Source organism: Tupaia chinensis, unplaced genomic scaffold (assembly GCF_000334495.1).
Source record: "Tupaia chinensis unplaced genomic scaffold, TupChi_1.0 Scaffold000129_1, whole genome shotgun sequence".
NCBI lineage: Eukaryota > Metazoa > Chordata > Mammalia > Scandentia > Tupaiidae > Tupaia > Tupaia belangeri.
In genome coordinates this window covers 35,234-46,897 of record NW_006159598.1, presented here as the reverse complement: position 1 = coordinate 46,897, position 11,664 = coordinate 35,234, and the positions used below count along the sequence as shown (strand labels likewise).

Sequence of the window (11,664 nt, the reverse complement as noted above, 5' to 3'; positions counted from 1 at the left end):
CCCGCCCCCGGCTGGGCGCATGCCGAGAGCCGCCACGCGCAGACCCGGGCCACGCCCTCCCGCGCGGGTACGAGCGAGGCCACGCCTCCCACTAGGGAAGTGGCCACGCCCCCTGCCGGCAACCCCGCCCCTCACGACGTGTACGCGGAAAGCCTTGGAAGGAGGACCGGCCTGCGGGCCTCGCCCCCTGCCAACCCCGCCCTCCGTGACGTAAAAGCAAGGGCCACGCCCCCGCTACCTCACGGTGGTTGCGCGCGCAGCGGCGTTGGCTCTCCGTTCCTACCCGCCTGGTTCCCGCCCTCCCGGCGCGTCCTCCGCCCGCCTCCCGCCCGAAGCCGAGTCGGGAGGACTAATTGCTCGCTGATCGTCGTTCCGCTGGCCTGATGTCCGACTTTCCCCGAGAAGGCTGGCAGATGGCGGAACCTGGCCTCGGTTCCCCACCTGTAAACTAGTTTGGGGCGGGCACAGCACGCCACATGGAATAACGCGAACTTTTTTTTTTTTGGAGAGGTTTTTGCTATAGGGCGCGTGCGCTCGCCAGAGACAAGACAGAAAGCGAGAAATCACCCGCCAGGGTGGATGACCACGCCGCAATCCCTTCTCCATTCTCCTCCCAGGATCTTGGGCAGGCATGCACACGCTCCCGGCGTGTGTTTAAGCCACCGGGTCCGGGACGCGAACCGTAGTCCACTACGTGGGAGTCCAGCGACATTGACATTATGCTAACTACTGGTCCCAGAATAACGCGAACTTAAAAAAAAAAAAGATTTAAAAGGTTTTGGGCCCAGCGAGCAGTGTGGTGGTTGAGGCGTTGGACTCCTACGCTTGAGACTCAAGGTAGGTGCGCGTGCCCAAAGCCTCAGAAGAATGAAGAAGGGATGGAGGCATGGCCATCCCTCCTGGGGACGGTGATTTTTCGCCTTCTGTCAGCAAGCACACGTGCTCTATAGCAAAAATCTCTCTAAAAAAAAGCGTAATGGCTATGTCGCTGGACTCCCACATAGTCGACTGCGGTTCGCGTCCTGGACCCGGTGGCGTAAAACTCATGCCAGGCGCGTGTGCGTACATTTTTTCTCATGCCAGGCGCGTGTGCGTACATGCCCAAGATCCCGAGAGGAGAACTGAGAAGGGATTGTGGCGTGACCATCCCCCCCGGGGGGTGATTTCTGTCTCTATGTCTCTGTCTGGCGAGCGCACGCGCCCTATAGTGAAAACGCTCAAAAAAAAAAAAAAAGTTTTTAAAAGTTGCCAGAAGGTGTGAGTGCTTGCTGGAGGGACAGAGCGTGAGCAGGAAAGTGAGAAGTCACCCCCAGTGAGTGCTTGCTGGAGGGACAGAGCGTGAGCGGGAGAGTGAGAAGTCACCCCCAGAGGATGGTGGCCATACAATTCCTTCTCCAGTCTCCTCTTGGGTGTGCACCCTGCGTGACCCTAGAGCGTGACCCTAGAGCGAGCAGTCAAGCCACTCAGCAGGCCAGGTGGGACTCTAACCTGAACCTCCCCACCACCAGCTGGCCCCGTCACTACTTTTTCCTGCCATCCTAGGTACCAAATAAATGTATAGCACCTCTCACTATCCAGCCCGTCCCTGCACACCACGGCCCCTCCCCATCCACTAACCATCCCTCAGTAGGTACTGCGAGGATGGCGCAGGGGCAGGTAAGGAATTAGAACTGCAGTGAGCCTGCCCTTACTCTGAACCCACCCAGGTCTCTTCCAGACCTCGCTTCTGCCAGTTCAAACTTGGGAGCCCAGCACCCTGGTTCCTGTCACCTCCCTAACAGGCTGCCTGACCTCCTCTGGTTCCCACAATTCTGCCCACACAAGAGCCCCTATTCCTATACCGTGTAGTCTTCCTGCCCCTCAATTCCCTGTCTGGTAGCTGCCACTGAGGAGGATCTTCACTGGTCATGGTGCAACGCCTACATTTCTGCATCACGTGGGGATTCTGGACACATGTGCACACCTGCCTGGCATGTTCTTCAAGCTGGCAGGGCCAGGATTTGAACCATGCATGTGACCATGTGGAACCCAGCTGCCCTAACCACCGGGACACAGGGCCAGCCAGCTTCCTCTTAACTGATGCTTCCAGTGCCTAAAACTGACCCTGTGCACAGTACATGCTCCCAAAGGAGCTGCGGGATGGGTGACACCTGCCATCAGCCCACTGTCTGACCCAGGAAGCTCGACTGCCCTTATCAACTTCAATCCTCGCATAGCGGAGACCCTGAGGCTGTCAGGTGACTGGCCCAGCCCCAGAACAGCCAGTGCACAATGTTATTCTGAAACCATCTCTACCATCCACACCAGCATGGTAGCCTAAGAAGTCCCTGACCTGCCTGCTGAATCAGATTTGGGAGCCAGTGTTGATGAAGACCCGTGAAGTCCACTGCCTCCCCACTTCCCACACTCCAGCATAGGCCTGGCTTGTATTCGAATTATTGTCCTGTTTGGTTTTAGTTTTTATTAAATAAAAGGAGCAGAGGAAGAGGGGGGCCTATGGTCTCTCGGGCTGTGGGGAGAGCCACAGGCCCTCCCCTCCCTCTGTTCAGGGTGCGTTGTGCGCAGGGCGCGTGTGCGTACATGCCCAAGATCCCGAGAGGAGAACTGAGAAGGGATTGTGGCGTGACCATCCCCCCCGGGGGGTGATTTCTGTCTCTATGTCTCTGTCTGGCGAGCGCACGCGCCCTATAGTGAAAACGCTCAAAAAAAAAAAAAAAGTTTTTAAAAGTTGCCAGAAGGTGTGAGTGCTTGCTGGAGGGACAGAGCGTGAGCAGGAAAGTGAGAAGTCACCCCCAGATGGTGGCCATACAATTCCTTCTCCAGTCTCCTCTTGGGTGTGCACCCTGCGTGACCCTAGAGCGTGACCCTAGAGCGAGCAGTCAAGCCACTCAGCAGGCCAGGTGGGACTCTAACCTGAACCTCCCCACCACCAGCTGGCCCCGTCACTACTTTTTCCTGCCATCCTAGGTACCAAATAAATGTATAGCACCTCTCACTATCCAGCCCGTCCCTGCACACCACGGCCCCTCCCCATCCACTAACCATCCCTCAGTAGGTACTGCGAGGATGGCGCAGGGGCAGGTAAGGAATTAGAACTGCAGTGAGCCTGCCCTTACTCTGAACCCACCCAGGTCTCTTCCAGACCTCGCTGCTCCCTCACTATCCAGCCCGTCCCTGCACACCACGGCCCCTCCCCATCCACTAACCATCCCTCAGTAGGTACTGCGAGGATGGCGCAGGGGCAGGTAAGGAATTAGAACTGCAGTGAGCCTGCCCTTACTCTGAACCCACCCAGGTCTCTTCCAGACCTCGCTTCTGCCAGTTCAAACTTGGGAGCCCAGCACCCTGGTTCCTGTCACCTCCCTAACAGGCTGCCTGACCTCCTCTGGCTCCCACCACCTGGCATGTTCTTCAAGCTGGCAGGGCCAGGATTTGAACCATGCATGTGACCATGTGGAACCCAGCTGCCCTAACCACCGGGACACAGGGCCAGCCAGCTTCCTCTTAACTGATGCTTCCAGTGCCTAAAACTGACCCTGTGCACAGTACATGCTCCCAATGGAGCTGCAGGATGGGTGACACCTGCCATCGGCCCATTGTCTGACCCAGGAAGCTCGACTGCCCTTATCAACTTCAATCCTCGCATAGCGGAGACCCTGAGGCTGTCAGGTGACTGGCCCAGCCCCAGAACAGCCAGTGCACAATGTTATTCTGAAACCATCTCTACCATCCACACCAGCATGGTAGCCTAAGAAGTCCCTGACCTGCCTGCTGAATCAGATTTGGGAGCCAGTGTTGATGAAGACCCGTGAAGTCCACTGCCTCCCCACTTCCCACACTCCAGCATAGGCCTGGCTTGTATTCGAATTATTGTCCTGTTTGGTTTTAGTTTTTATTAAATAAAAGGAGCAGAGGAAGAGGGGGGCCTATGGTCTCTCGGGCTGTGGGGAGAGCCACAGGCCCTCCCCTCCCTCTGTTCAAGGTGCGTTGTGCGCAGGCTTGAGGTGTAAGCTGGGCAGGGAGGGCAGCGGGGTCAGGTCAGAGGTCGGGACCTGTGATCTATCCACTCCTCCTGGAAGACTAGGTGGGCAGGGAGGGAGCCTCCTGGACCCCCACCAGGCTCACCCGAAGGGTGAGGGGTTGGCAGGGCTGGGGCCTGTGCTCCAGGTCACAAGGTTGGCCCACAGGCCCCATGTCGGCCGTTCCCACCACAGGAGGGCAGGACGATGGCGGCTGTCTGTCAGAAGGCAGTCAGGCAAGGCTGTGGGCAGGTGGCCAGCCCTCACTCGTGGACATCCCAGATCTCAGACAGCAAAGGCGGCAGCTTCTTGTCCTGGAGCCGCAGGGCAAAGACCTGCTCCGAGTGCACGGAGCTCAGTGTGCGCAGGCTCACGAGCTTCATCAGCATGCGCGGGAAGCGCAGCTGGTCCTGTGGGCGATGGGGAAGTGGGCGCTGGCTGACCCTGCCCTGCGAGGCCCAGTCAGCCCACCCAGACCTAAAGGGCACCGCCCCCCAGGCGGAAGCAGGAGGGCCAGCCCTGTCCTGCCCTGGGCCTGGCCCGTGGGTGAGATGAGCCTGAGAGCAGCCTCAGCTGAGAGGGCAGCAGCTGGGACTCGGCGTGAGCAGACAGCCTGGGCTCAGAGGAGGGCTGGCCTGTACCTGTGGCCTCTTGATGCGTGTGTAGGACAGCAGCGCGTCCACGTAGGGCTGCTGCAGCGCCTCCACACGGCTGGGCTCCTGCACGTTGGGCCGGTCGGCCGAGAAGATGTTGATGGCGATGAGCAGGGCATACTCGGCGTCGTCCAGGCCCAGCCGCCGCATGGCCCGCGAGAACTCGAAGATGGGGTTGATGAACTCCACCTGCAGGCCTGCAAGGTGCAAGGTAAGCCAATGACCTCGGCCCAGCCAGCCTCCATACCCGGTTCCCAGTGCCCACGGTCATGGCCGAGGAGCCCAGAGTGATGGCAGCACAGTAATGACAGCTTCCAGGCACCTCTGCTTCTGGGGCCTGCAAGTGGCCAGGTCCCACACTCCATGGGAGGACAGCGACAGCTCAACCTCTCAGGCCATCCCACCACCGCCCTCACTTCCTGCCAGCCCAGGGCAGCACTGCCTCCCTGGTTCCCCAGTGTCTGTCCTGTCCCTGTCGCAAAGGCAGAGGGAAGTCACGTAGGGATCCGGCAAGTGGTGTGGTGGTTAAGGGTGCTGGACACCCACGTGGCCGACCATGGTTCGAGTTCCGGACCTGGCGGCTTGCTTTCTGTTTCCCTTTCTCCCCTCCCCCCATCCCTCTCTGATAAAATTAAATCGTGAAATTTTAAAAATTTTTAAAGAGAAGGTTGGTTCACGTCGTCAGTCCCGGTATGGCTCCCACAGCCGTCAGGGAAGTCCAAACTCGTCCCCAAGATTGACTCATGCACCCTCAGACTTGACTGTGCCCCTACTACGTGCCAGGCCCCCAGTCAGGGCAGTCTGGGGATTGAGGGGACACACACACTGGCCCATTGGATGCTGATGGGTCTAGGGAATAAGGTGGCACCCAGGACCCCTGCGAGTCACACGTGTTTTTCACAAGCAGGCAGGGAATGCCTCTCTGTGGGGTGACCTGAGGAACGAGGTGAGGAGGCGAGTCACAGGGCTGTGTGTTCTGGGTGGGGTTACCAGCATGTTCTGCCAGGGACTTGAGAGGCTACCTGGAAACTCAGTGAAAACTGGGAGAGCCTCAAATAAACCAGGATGAGGCAGCCACCTACTTTCAGGCAGAGGAACTTGGGCACAGCCAAGGCTGGAGACGGACAGGTTCAAATATCAGAGAGGAGGCCAAAGCGGGTGAATGAGGGAGGTGGAGGGCAGAGGAGAGGAGGGCAGCAGGGAGGCGGCCAGGTCCTGAAGGGCTCGGGGACCTCTGCAAAGACGGGGGCTTTTCCCAGTGAGGCGAGCGCCATGGAAGGTTCTGGGTAGAGGAGGGCTGTGAGCGGACCTGGTGCTAGCCAGATCCCATGGAAGCAGGGAGCCCAGTGAGGGGAGTCAAGGACCCTGACCTCCTCTCTCCCTTCTCCCTGTGCTCCGGCTGCCTGGGCTTCCTTGTGATTCCTTAAATATCACCCAGCTCTTTCGCTCCTCAGAGCTCGTCCGTGATGGTCTGCTGCAGCGCCTCCACACGGCTGGGCTCCTGCACGTTGGGCCGGTCGGCCGAGAAGATGTTGATGGCGATGAGCAGGGCATACTCGGCGTCGTCCAGGCCCAGCCGCCGCATGGCCCGCGAGAACTCGAAGATGGGGTTGATGAACTCCACCTGCAGGCCTGCAAGGTGCAAGGTAAGCCAATGACCTCGGCCCAGCCAGCCTCCATACCCGGTTCCCAGTGCCCACGGTCATGGCCGAGGAGCCCAGAGTGATGGCAGCACAGTAATGACAGCTTCCAGGCACCTCTGCTTCTGGGGCCTGCAAGTGGCCAGGTCCCACACTCCATGGGAGGACAGCGACAGCTCAACCTCTCAGGCCATCCCACCACCGCCCTCACTTCCTGCCAGCCCAGGGCAGCACTGCCTCCCTGGTTCCCCAGTGTCTGTCCTGTCCCTGTCGCAAAGGCAGAGGGAAGTCACGTAGGGATCCGGCAAGTGGTGTGGTGGTTAAGGGTGCTGGACACCCACGTGGCCGACCATGGTTCGAGTTCCGGACCTGGCGGCTTGCTTTCTGTTTCCCTTTCTCCCCTCCCCCCATCCCTCTCTGATAAAATTAAATCGTGAAATTTTAAAAATTTTTAAAGAGAAGGTTGGTTCACGTCGTCAGTCCCGGTATGGCTCCCACAGCCGTCAGGGAAGTCCAAACTCGTCCCCAAGATTGACTCATGCACCCTCAGACTTGACTGTGCCCCTACTACGTGCCAGGCCCCCAGTCAGGGCAGTCTGGGGATTGAGGGGACACACACACTGGCCCATTGGATGCTGATGGGTCTAGGGAATAAGGTGGCACCCAGGACCCCTGCGAGTCACACGTGTTTTTCACAAGCAGGCAGGGAATGCCTCTCTGTGGGGTGACCTGAGGAACGAGGTGAGGAGGCGAGTCACAGGGCTGTGTGTTCTGGGTGGGGTTACCAGCATGTTCTGCCAGGGACTTGAGAGGCTACCTGGAAACTCAGTGAAAACTGGGAGAGCCTCAAATAAACCAGGATGAGGCAGCCACCTACTTTCAGGCAGAGGAACTTGGGCACAGCCAAGGCTGGAGACGGACAGGTTCAAATATCAGAGAGGAGGCCAAAGCGGGTGAATGAGGGAGGTGGAGGGCAGAGGAGAGGAGGGCAGCAGGGAGGCGGCCAGGTCCTGAAGGGCTCGGGGACCTCTGCAAAGACGGGGGCTTTTCCCAGTGAGGCGAGCGCCATGGAAGGTTCTGGGTAGAGGAGGGCTGTGAGCGGACCTGGTGCTAGCCAGATCCCATGGAAGCAGGGAGCCCAGTGAGGGGAGTCAAGGACCCTGACCTCCTCTCTCCCTTCTCCCTGTGCTCCGGCTGCCTGGGCTTCCTTGTGATTCCTTAAATATCACCCAGCTCTTTCGCTCCTCAGAGGCTTTGCACACACCAAACCACCCGCCCTGGAACCTCTCCCCGCCAAGTTCCTGCTAAGCTCATACTCAAAGGGCTACTGGACTGCCCTGGGTGGTGAGAAGATAGGACGAAGACGGGGTTAGGGTCAAATGTCCGGAGAGGTGCCCTGGGCAGATGACGGGAGGGTGGGACTTAGCGAGAAAGCCCAGAGGGTGAGGGTCCGAGGCCCTGAGCAGACTCCATGGCAGCCAGCGATGCTACCCCCAACCCTGTTCTGCAGCTGTCGCCCTCAGGCCTCAGCTCAACTGTATTCTCCCAGGAACCCATGGCCCAGTCACACTCAGGTCAGTGTTTCTGGAGGACAGGAACCAGGGCTGCACAGCTGGGTAAGTCACACACACTACCGCCGAGCTCCAGCCGGCATCCCTCGGGTAAGACCAGACACTCGCAGGGGGTGCCCCACCTGGTAGGTGCCCTAGGTGTCAGCAGACTCGTCTCAACCTCCAGCACACACTGCTGCAGAGCGGGCGCCCAGCAAACACGCTCTTACCCTGCTCGCAAGTGGGATCCCCCTCAGCCGCCTTTGGAGACAGAGTGGAGGCTGAGACAGGGAGCCTCCTTGCCCGCGGGACGCCAGCCCCAGCCCTGCCGGCCGGCCTACCTGCACGGTGGAAGTCGTCCTTGCTGTAGGTGAAGTCCTTCAGGAAGGTGATGCACTCGGTCTCGTGGTTGTAGCGTCTGGCGGTCTCCAGCAGCATAATCTGAGGACAGCACAGTGGGCGGGGTGAGGGCACCTGTGACCCTTTAGCTGCTGGCCCTGCCCCTCCTGCCCTGACTGAGGGCGTGATCCTACCAGGATCTACCCATCCCCTCAGCCACACAACGCCACGCAGTCGGCACATCAGACACCCCAGCACCCTGATTTCCAGCTCAGCACCATCAGCACCCAACTCGACACTCCTTCCCCAGGTGGTTCCAAGACACAGAAGCAAGAGATTCTGTGTGGTTAACGGCACATGCCAGACTTGGACTGGGGCCTAGTATACTGTAAGAGCTTGATACTCACTCTCCTTGTTTTGCTTCAAACATCAATTCCAAATGTTTTGGCTCAAACAACAAAGGCCATGAGAAAGAGTCACAAAGAAAGCCTCTTCAGCATATTCTCCTGAAAGTGGGCTCCTCCCGCCCAATCTTCAATTATTCTCAGCCTTGGGCCCTTTTTCCTTTCTCTCCCTGGCTCATGGGAAGCTCCACCTTGTTTATTATCTGGATTCTCCTGTGGAATGCCATCCCCACGAGGGAAGGACTGGCCATGGCTATCACTCTGCTCCCGGACTCTGTCCTAGAGCTCTCTCCTGAATTCCTTGGGGCAGAAGGGTAGGGCCTTGGGACCAGCAGATGGCATAATGGTCACGTTGCTGGACTCCTATATAGTTGACTGCACTCAAGGTCCCAGACCCATTGGCTTGAAAATCGCTAGGCTTAAGTTCATGCATGCCCAAGATCCCAAGAAGAGAATGGAGAAGGAACTGTTACGAGGCCATCCCCCGGAGGGTGATTTCTCGCTGTCTCTATTGAGCGCAGTTGCCCCACAGAAAAATCTCTTTCAGGTAAGGACTGCTGAGGATGGTGCCTGGCTGTTACCTCGATGGTAGACGCCTTCAGGAGGGCAATCTGGTCCTCACGGCCCAGCTGCAGGAAGCCAGGGACCTGCTTGGCAAAGTCCACAATCTCCTGGACGGAGATGATGGCCAGCTCCGTGAAGTGGGCGAAGCGCTGCTGGCGGGCATCACGGGACTGGGGGTCTGCGCCCAGGGGCCAGGGCTGGACACAGGACACCAGGGTTACTCCCAGGATGACACTAGTGAGCCCAAGGCCATGGAGCACCTTGAGGCAACGCATGCAGCCGTGGGGCCCCTGCTCTCAGAGCCGCCTTCCCCTGGAGCCTCATATCCTTCCCCACTCTAGACCATGGCCCCTGGCTCTACCCCGGGCCTGCCTCCCCCTCACGGCTGTGGAAGGGCTAGTACCGTGACTTTGGGCTGGTCCGAGAAGGAGCGCTTGTTGCACTGCAGCTGGGCCGCCACCAACTGCTGGATCATGAGTTCCTGGGCCGCCGTCAGCTGCACGCTCTCGCCTTCCCCGGGGCCCTGGCCACCCACCTCGGACCCTCCAGGGGAGGCCCCAGGCCCCGAGGCTGAGCTGCTGCCACCCCCAGGCCCCACGGGTGACGGTGACGGCTGCTGCTGCTGCTGCTTCTGGATCTTCTTCTTCCGAATCTGCTCTTCGGAGAGGACACCTGCCAGGGCACAGAGGCCTCAGCAGGAGCTCCAGGGCAGGTGGTGGGCAGGCCCACTCCCAGCACTCACACTGCTCCTTCATCCCCGCCTCCTTGCACTTGCGCAGCCGGCACTGCTGGCACTTGCGCCGCATGAAGGCGTCCATCTGGCAGGTTCCACCGCGCCGACAGGCGTAGCGTCCAGCTCCGCCCCGGACCACGCTGCGCCGGAAGAAGCCCTTGCAGCCTTCGCAGCTGAGCACGTTGTAATGGAAGCCGGAGGCCTTGTCCCCACACACGCGGCAAAGCTCGTGGCCCAGCATCTTCGGAGCCGGCCCCTTCTTTCGCTTGCGCTCTGGCTCCTCGGGTGGGTCTGGGAGGAATAGGGGGGCAGACCAAGGCCATGAGAGACAGCCACAGAGACTCCACAGCGCGAAGGGCAAGAGAATGGAGAGTGACAGGAAGGGACTTTTACCCCCAAGGAGATGACATTCAGAAGGCAAGACTTGTGTGTACCAGAGAACCTCAAAGAATGAATCAAAGTAAAAAGCATCAAAGAGAAACAGGAGGGCAAGCAGGCTACGTGGTGGTTAAGGTGCTGGCCTCCCACACAGTCGATTGCGGTTCGGGTCCCAGACCTAGTGGTGTGAAACTGATGCAGGTCACATGTGTATGCCTCCAAAACCCCAAGAAGAAAATGAAGGAAAAGGGACTGAGGTGTGGCTATCCCCAGGGGGTGGAGAGTGATCTCTCATTTTGTCTCTCTGGCGAATGCATGTGCCCTACAGCAAAAAGATAGAGGAAGAAAAGAATCCCACCTCCCTTCTCCTCAGAAACCTCCCCCATTGCCCCACACCAGCTCAGGATGCTGGCTCTGGGCCAGGCTCACCTGCGCTGCCGGCCGAGCCGGCCTCAGTGCCTGGGACGTCAGCATCTGCACCCCAGGACCACGGTTCAGGCCCCTCCTCTTTTACAGTGGGCGAGGCCGAGGGGGCACTGGGCTGAGGGGGAGCATGTCCTGAGAGAAGCAGAGGGGTACAGTGAGCTTTCCTGCCAGTTTGTCATGGGGCTGAGTGGAGAAGCGGGCCACTCACCAGGCAGGGGGTTGTCCAGGGAACTCGTGGTGGGAGAGGACATAGTGGGGTCACGGAGCAGCCTGCAGAATACAGGGGTTCTCAGAGCGTTGTGAAGTCAGAAGGCGGCATTGGACAAGTTACAGGTCCTGATGGGGGGGGTGCCCTCTTTCTTCCATCTCTTCCACATTCTTTTCCTACTGCAGACCCCACCCCCAGGCCTGGCACCAAAAGCATCCGGGTTCTGCCAGGGTGCCCTCCTACCCCAGGACAGTCTTCAGCTGGGTCTCAAGGCCCACCCTTCCACAGCTCCACCAGGTCCCACCCACCAGCTCTCCACGCCCTGCCCCTCCTCCCTTAATCTTCCTCTGCCCTCAAGTCCTCCCGCCCATCAAGTTCCATCCCACTTACTCTTACTAAGAGCCAGCCACACCTGCACCCAGAAGGAACCCCCATCTCTATTCTGATCCCTCCTCTCATTATGCCCCGCCCCCAGCTTGCCCTTCTAGGACCTGCCCCCATTGCGGGCAGTCCCAAAACCCTGCCCGGCCCACCCGTACCCTACCCTCCAAGCCCCGCCTCCATCTTCACTCCAGGTCCCGCGAGCTGCGAAGGGGGGAAAATGGGAGAAAAGAAGGGGCTGAGCGGAGCAGCGCGGGGAACGCCGGGAAGCCCCAGCCCGCAGCTCCTCCCGCGCCTCCCCACTCTCGGGTGACCTGCCTCCGTCCCCTCGCTCCGCTTCCCCTCCTCGTCCTCTGTCGCCCCCGACAA

General features: G+C 59.4%; 1 protein-coding gene across 2 annotated transcripts; it reads right to left on the bottom strand.

Annotated features, from left to right (window-relative positions):
- Positions 1-3,873: 3,873 nt before the first annotated feature.
- NR1H2 (nuclear receptor subfamily 1 group H member 2) lies at positions 3,874-11,347 on the bottom strand. 2 transcript variants are annotated; one of them, XM_006144654.3, is made up of 9 exons: positions 10,915-11,342; positions 10,710-10,838; positions 9,912-10,193; positions 9,573-9,841; positions 9,187-9,366; positions 8,204-8,303; positions 6,156-6,304; positions 4,661-4,720; positions 3,874-4,429 (listed from the first exon to the last, which is right to left on the bottom strand). In XM_006144654.3, exons 1-9 carry the CDS (start codon positions 10,955-10,957, stop codon positions 4,283-4,285), a joined length of 1,359 nt encoding a protein of 452 aa, XP_006144716.1. In that variant the 5' UTR covers positions 10,958-11,342; the 3' UTR covers positions 3,874-4,282. The 2 variants fall into 2 exon arrangements, with proteins under 2 accessions (XP_006144716.1, XP_006144717.1); XM_006144655.3 differs by lacking the exon at positions 6,156-6,304 and having other exon boundaries at positions 4,661-4,869; positions 10,915-11,347.
- Positions 11,348-11,664: the final 317 nt, after the last annotated feature.

Coding starts and splice junctions, on each gene's coding strand:
- NR1H2 (XM_006144655.3), bottom strand. CDS start 10,957: ATGTCCTCTCCCACCACGAGTTCCCTGGACAACCCCCTGCCTG. Junction 9,842..9,911: donor GGCGGGGATGAAGGAGCAGT/GTGAGTGCTGGG, acceptor GTGCCCTGGCAG/GTGTCCTCTCCGAAGAGCAG. Junction 8,304..9,186: donor TGAAGGCGTCTACCATCGAG/GTAACAGCCAGG, acceptor TGCTGTCCTCAG/ATTATGCTGCTGGAGACCGC.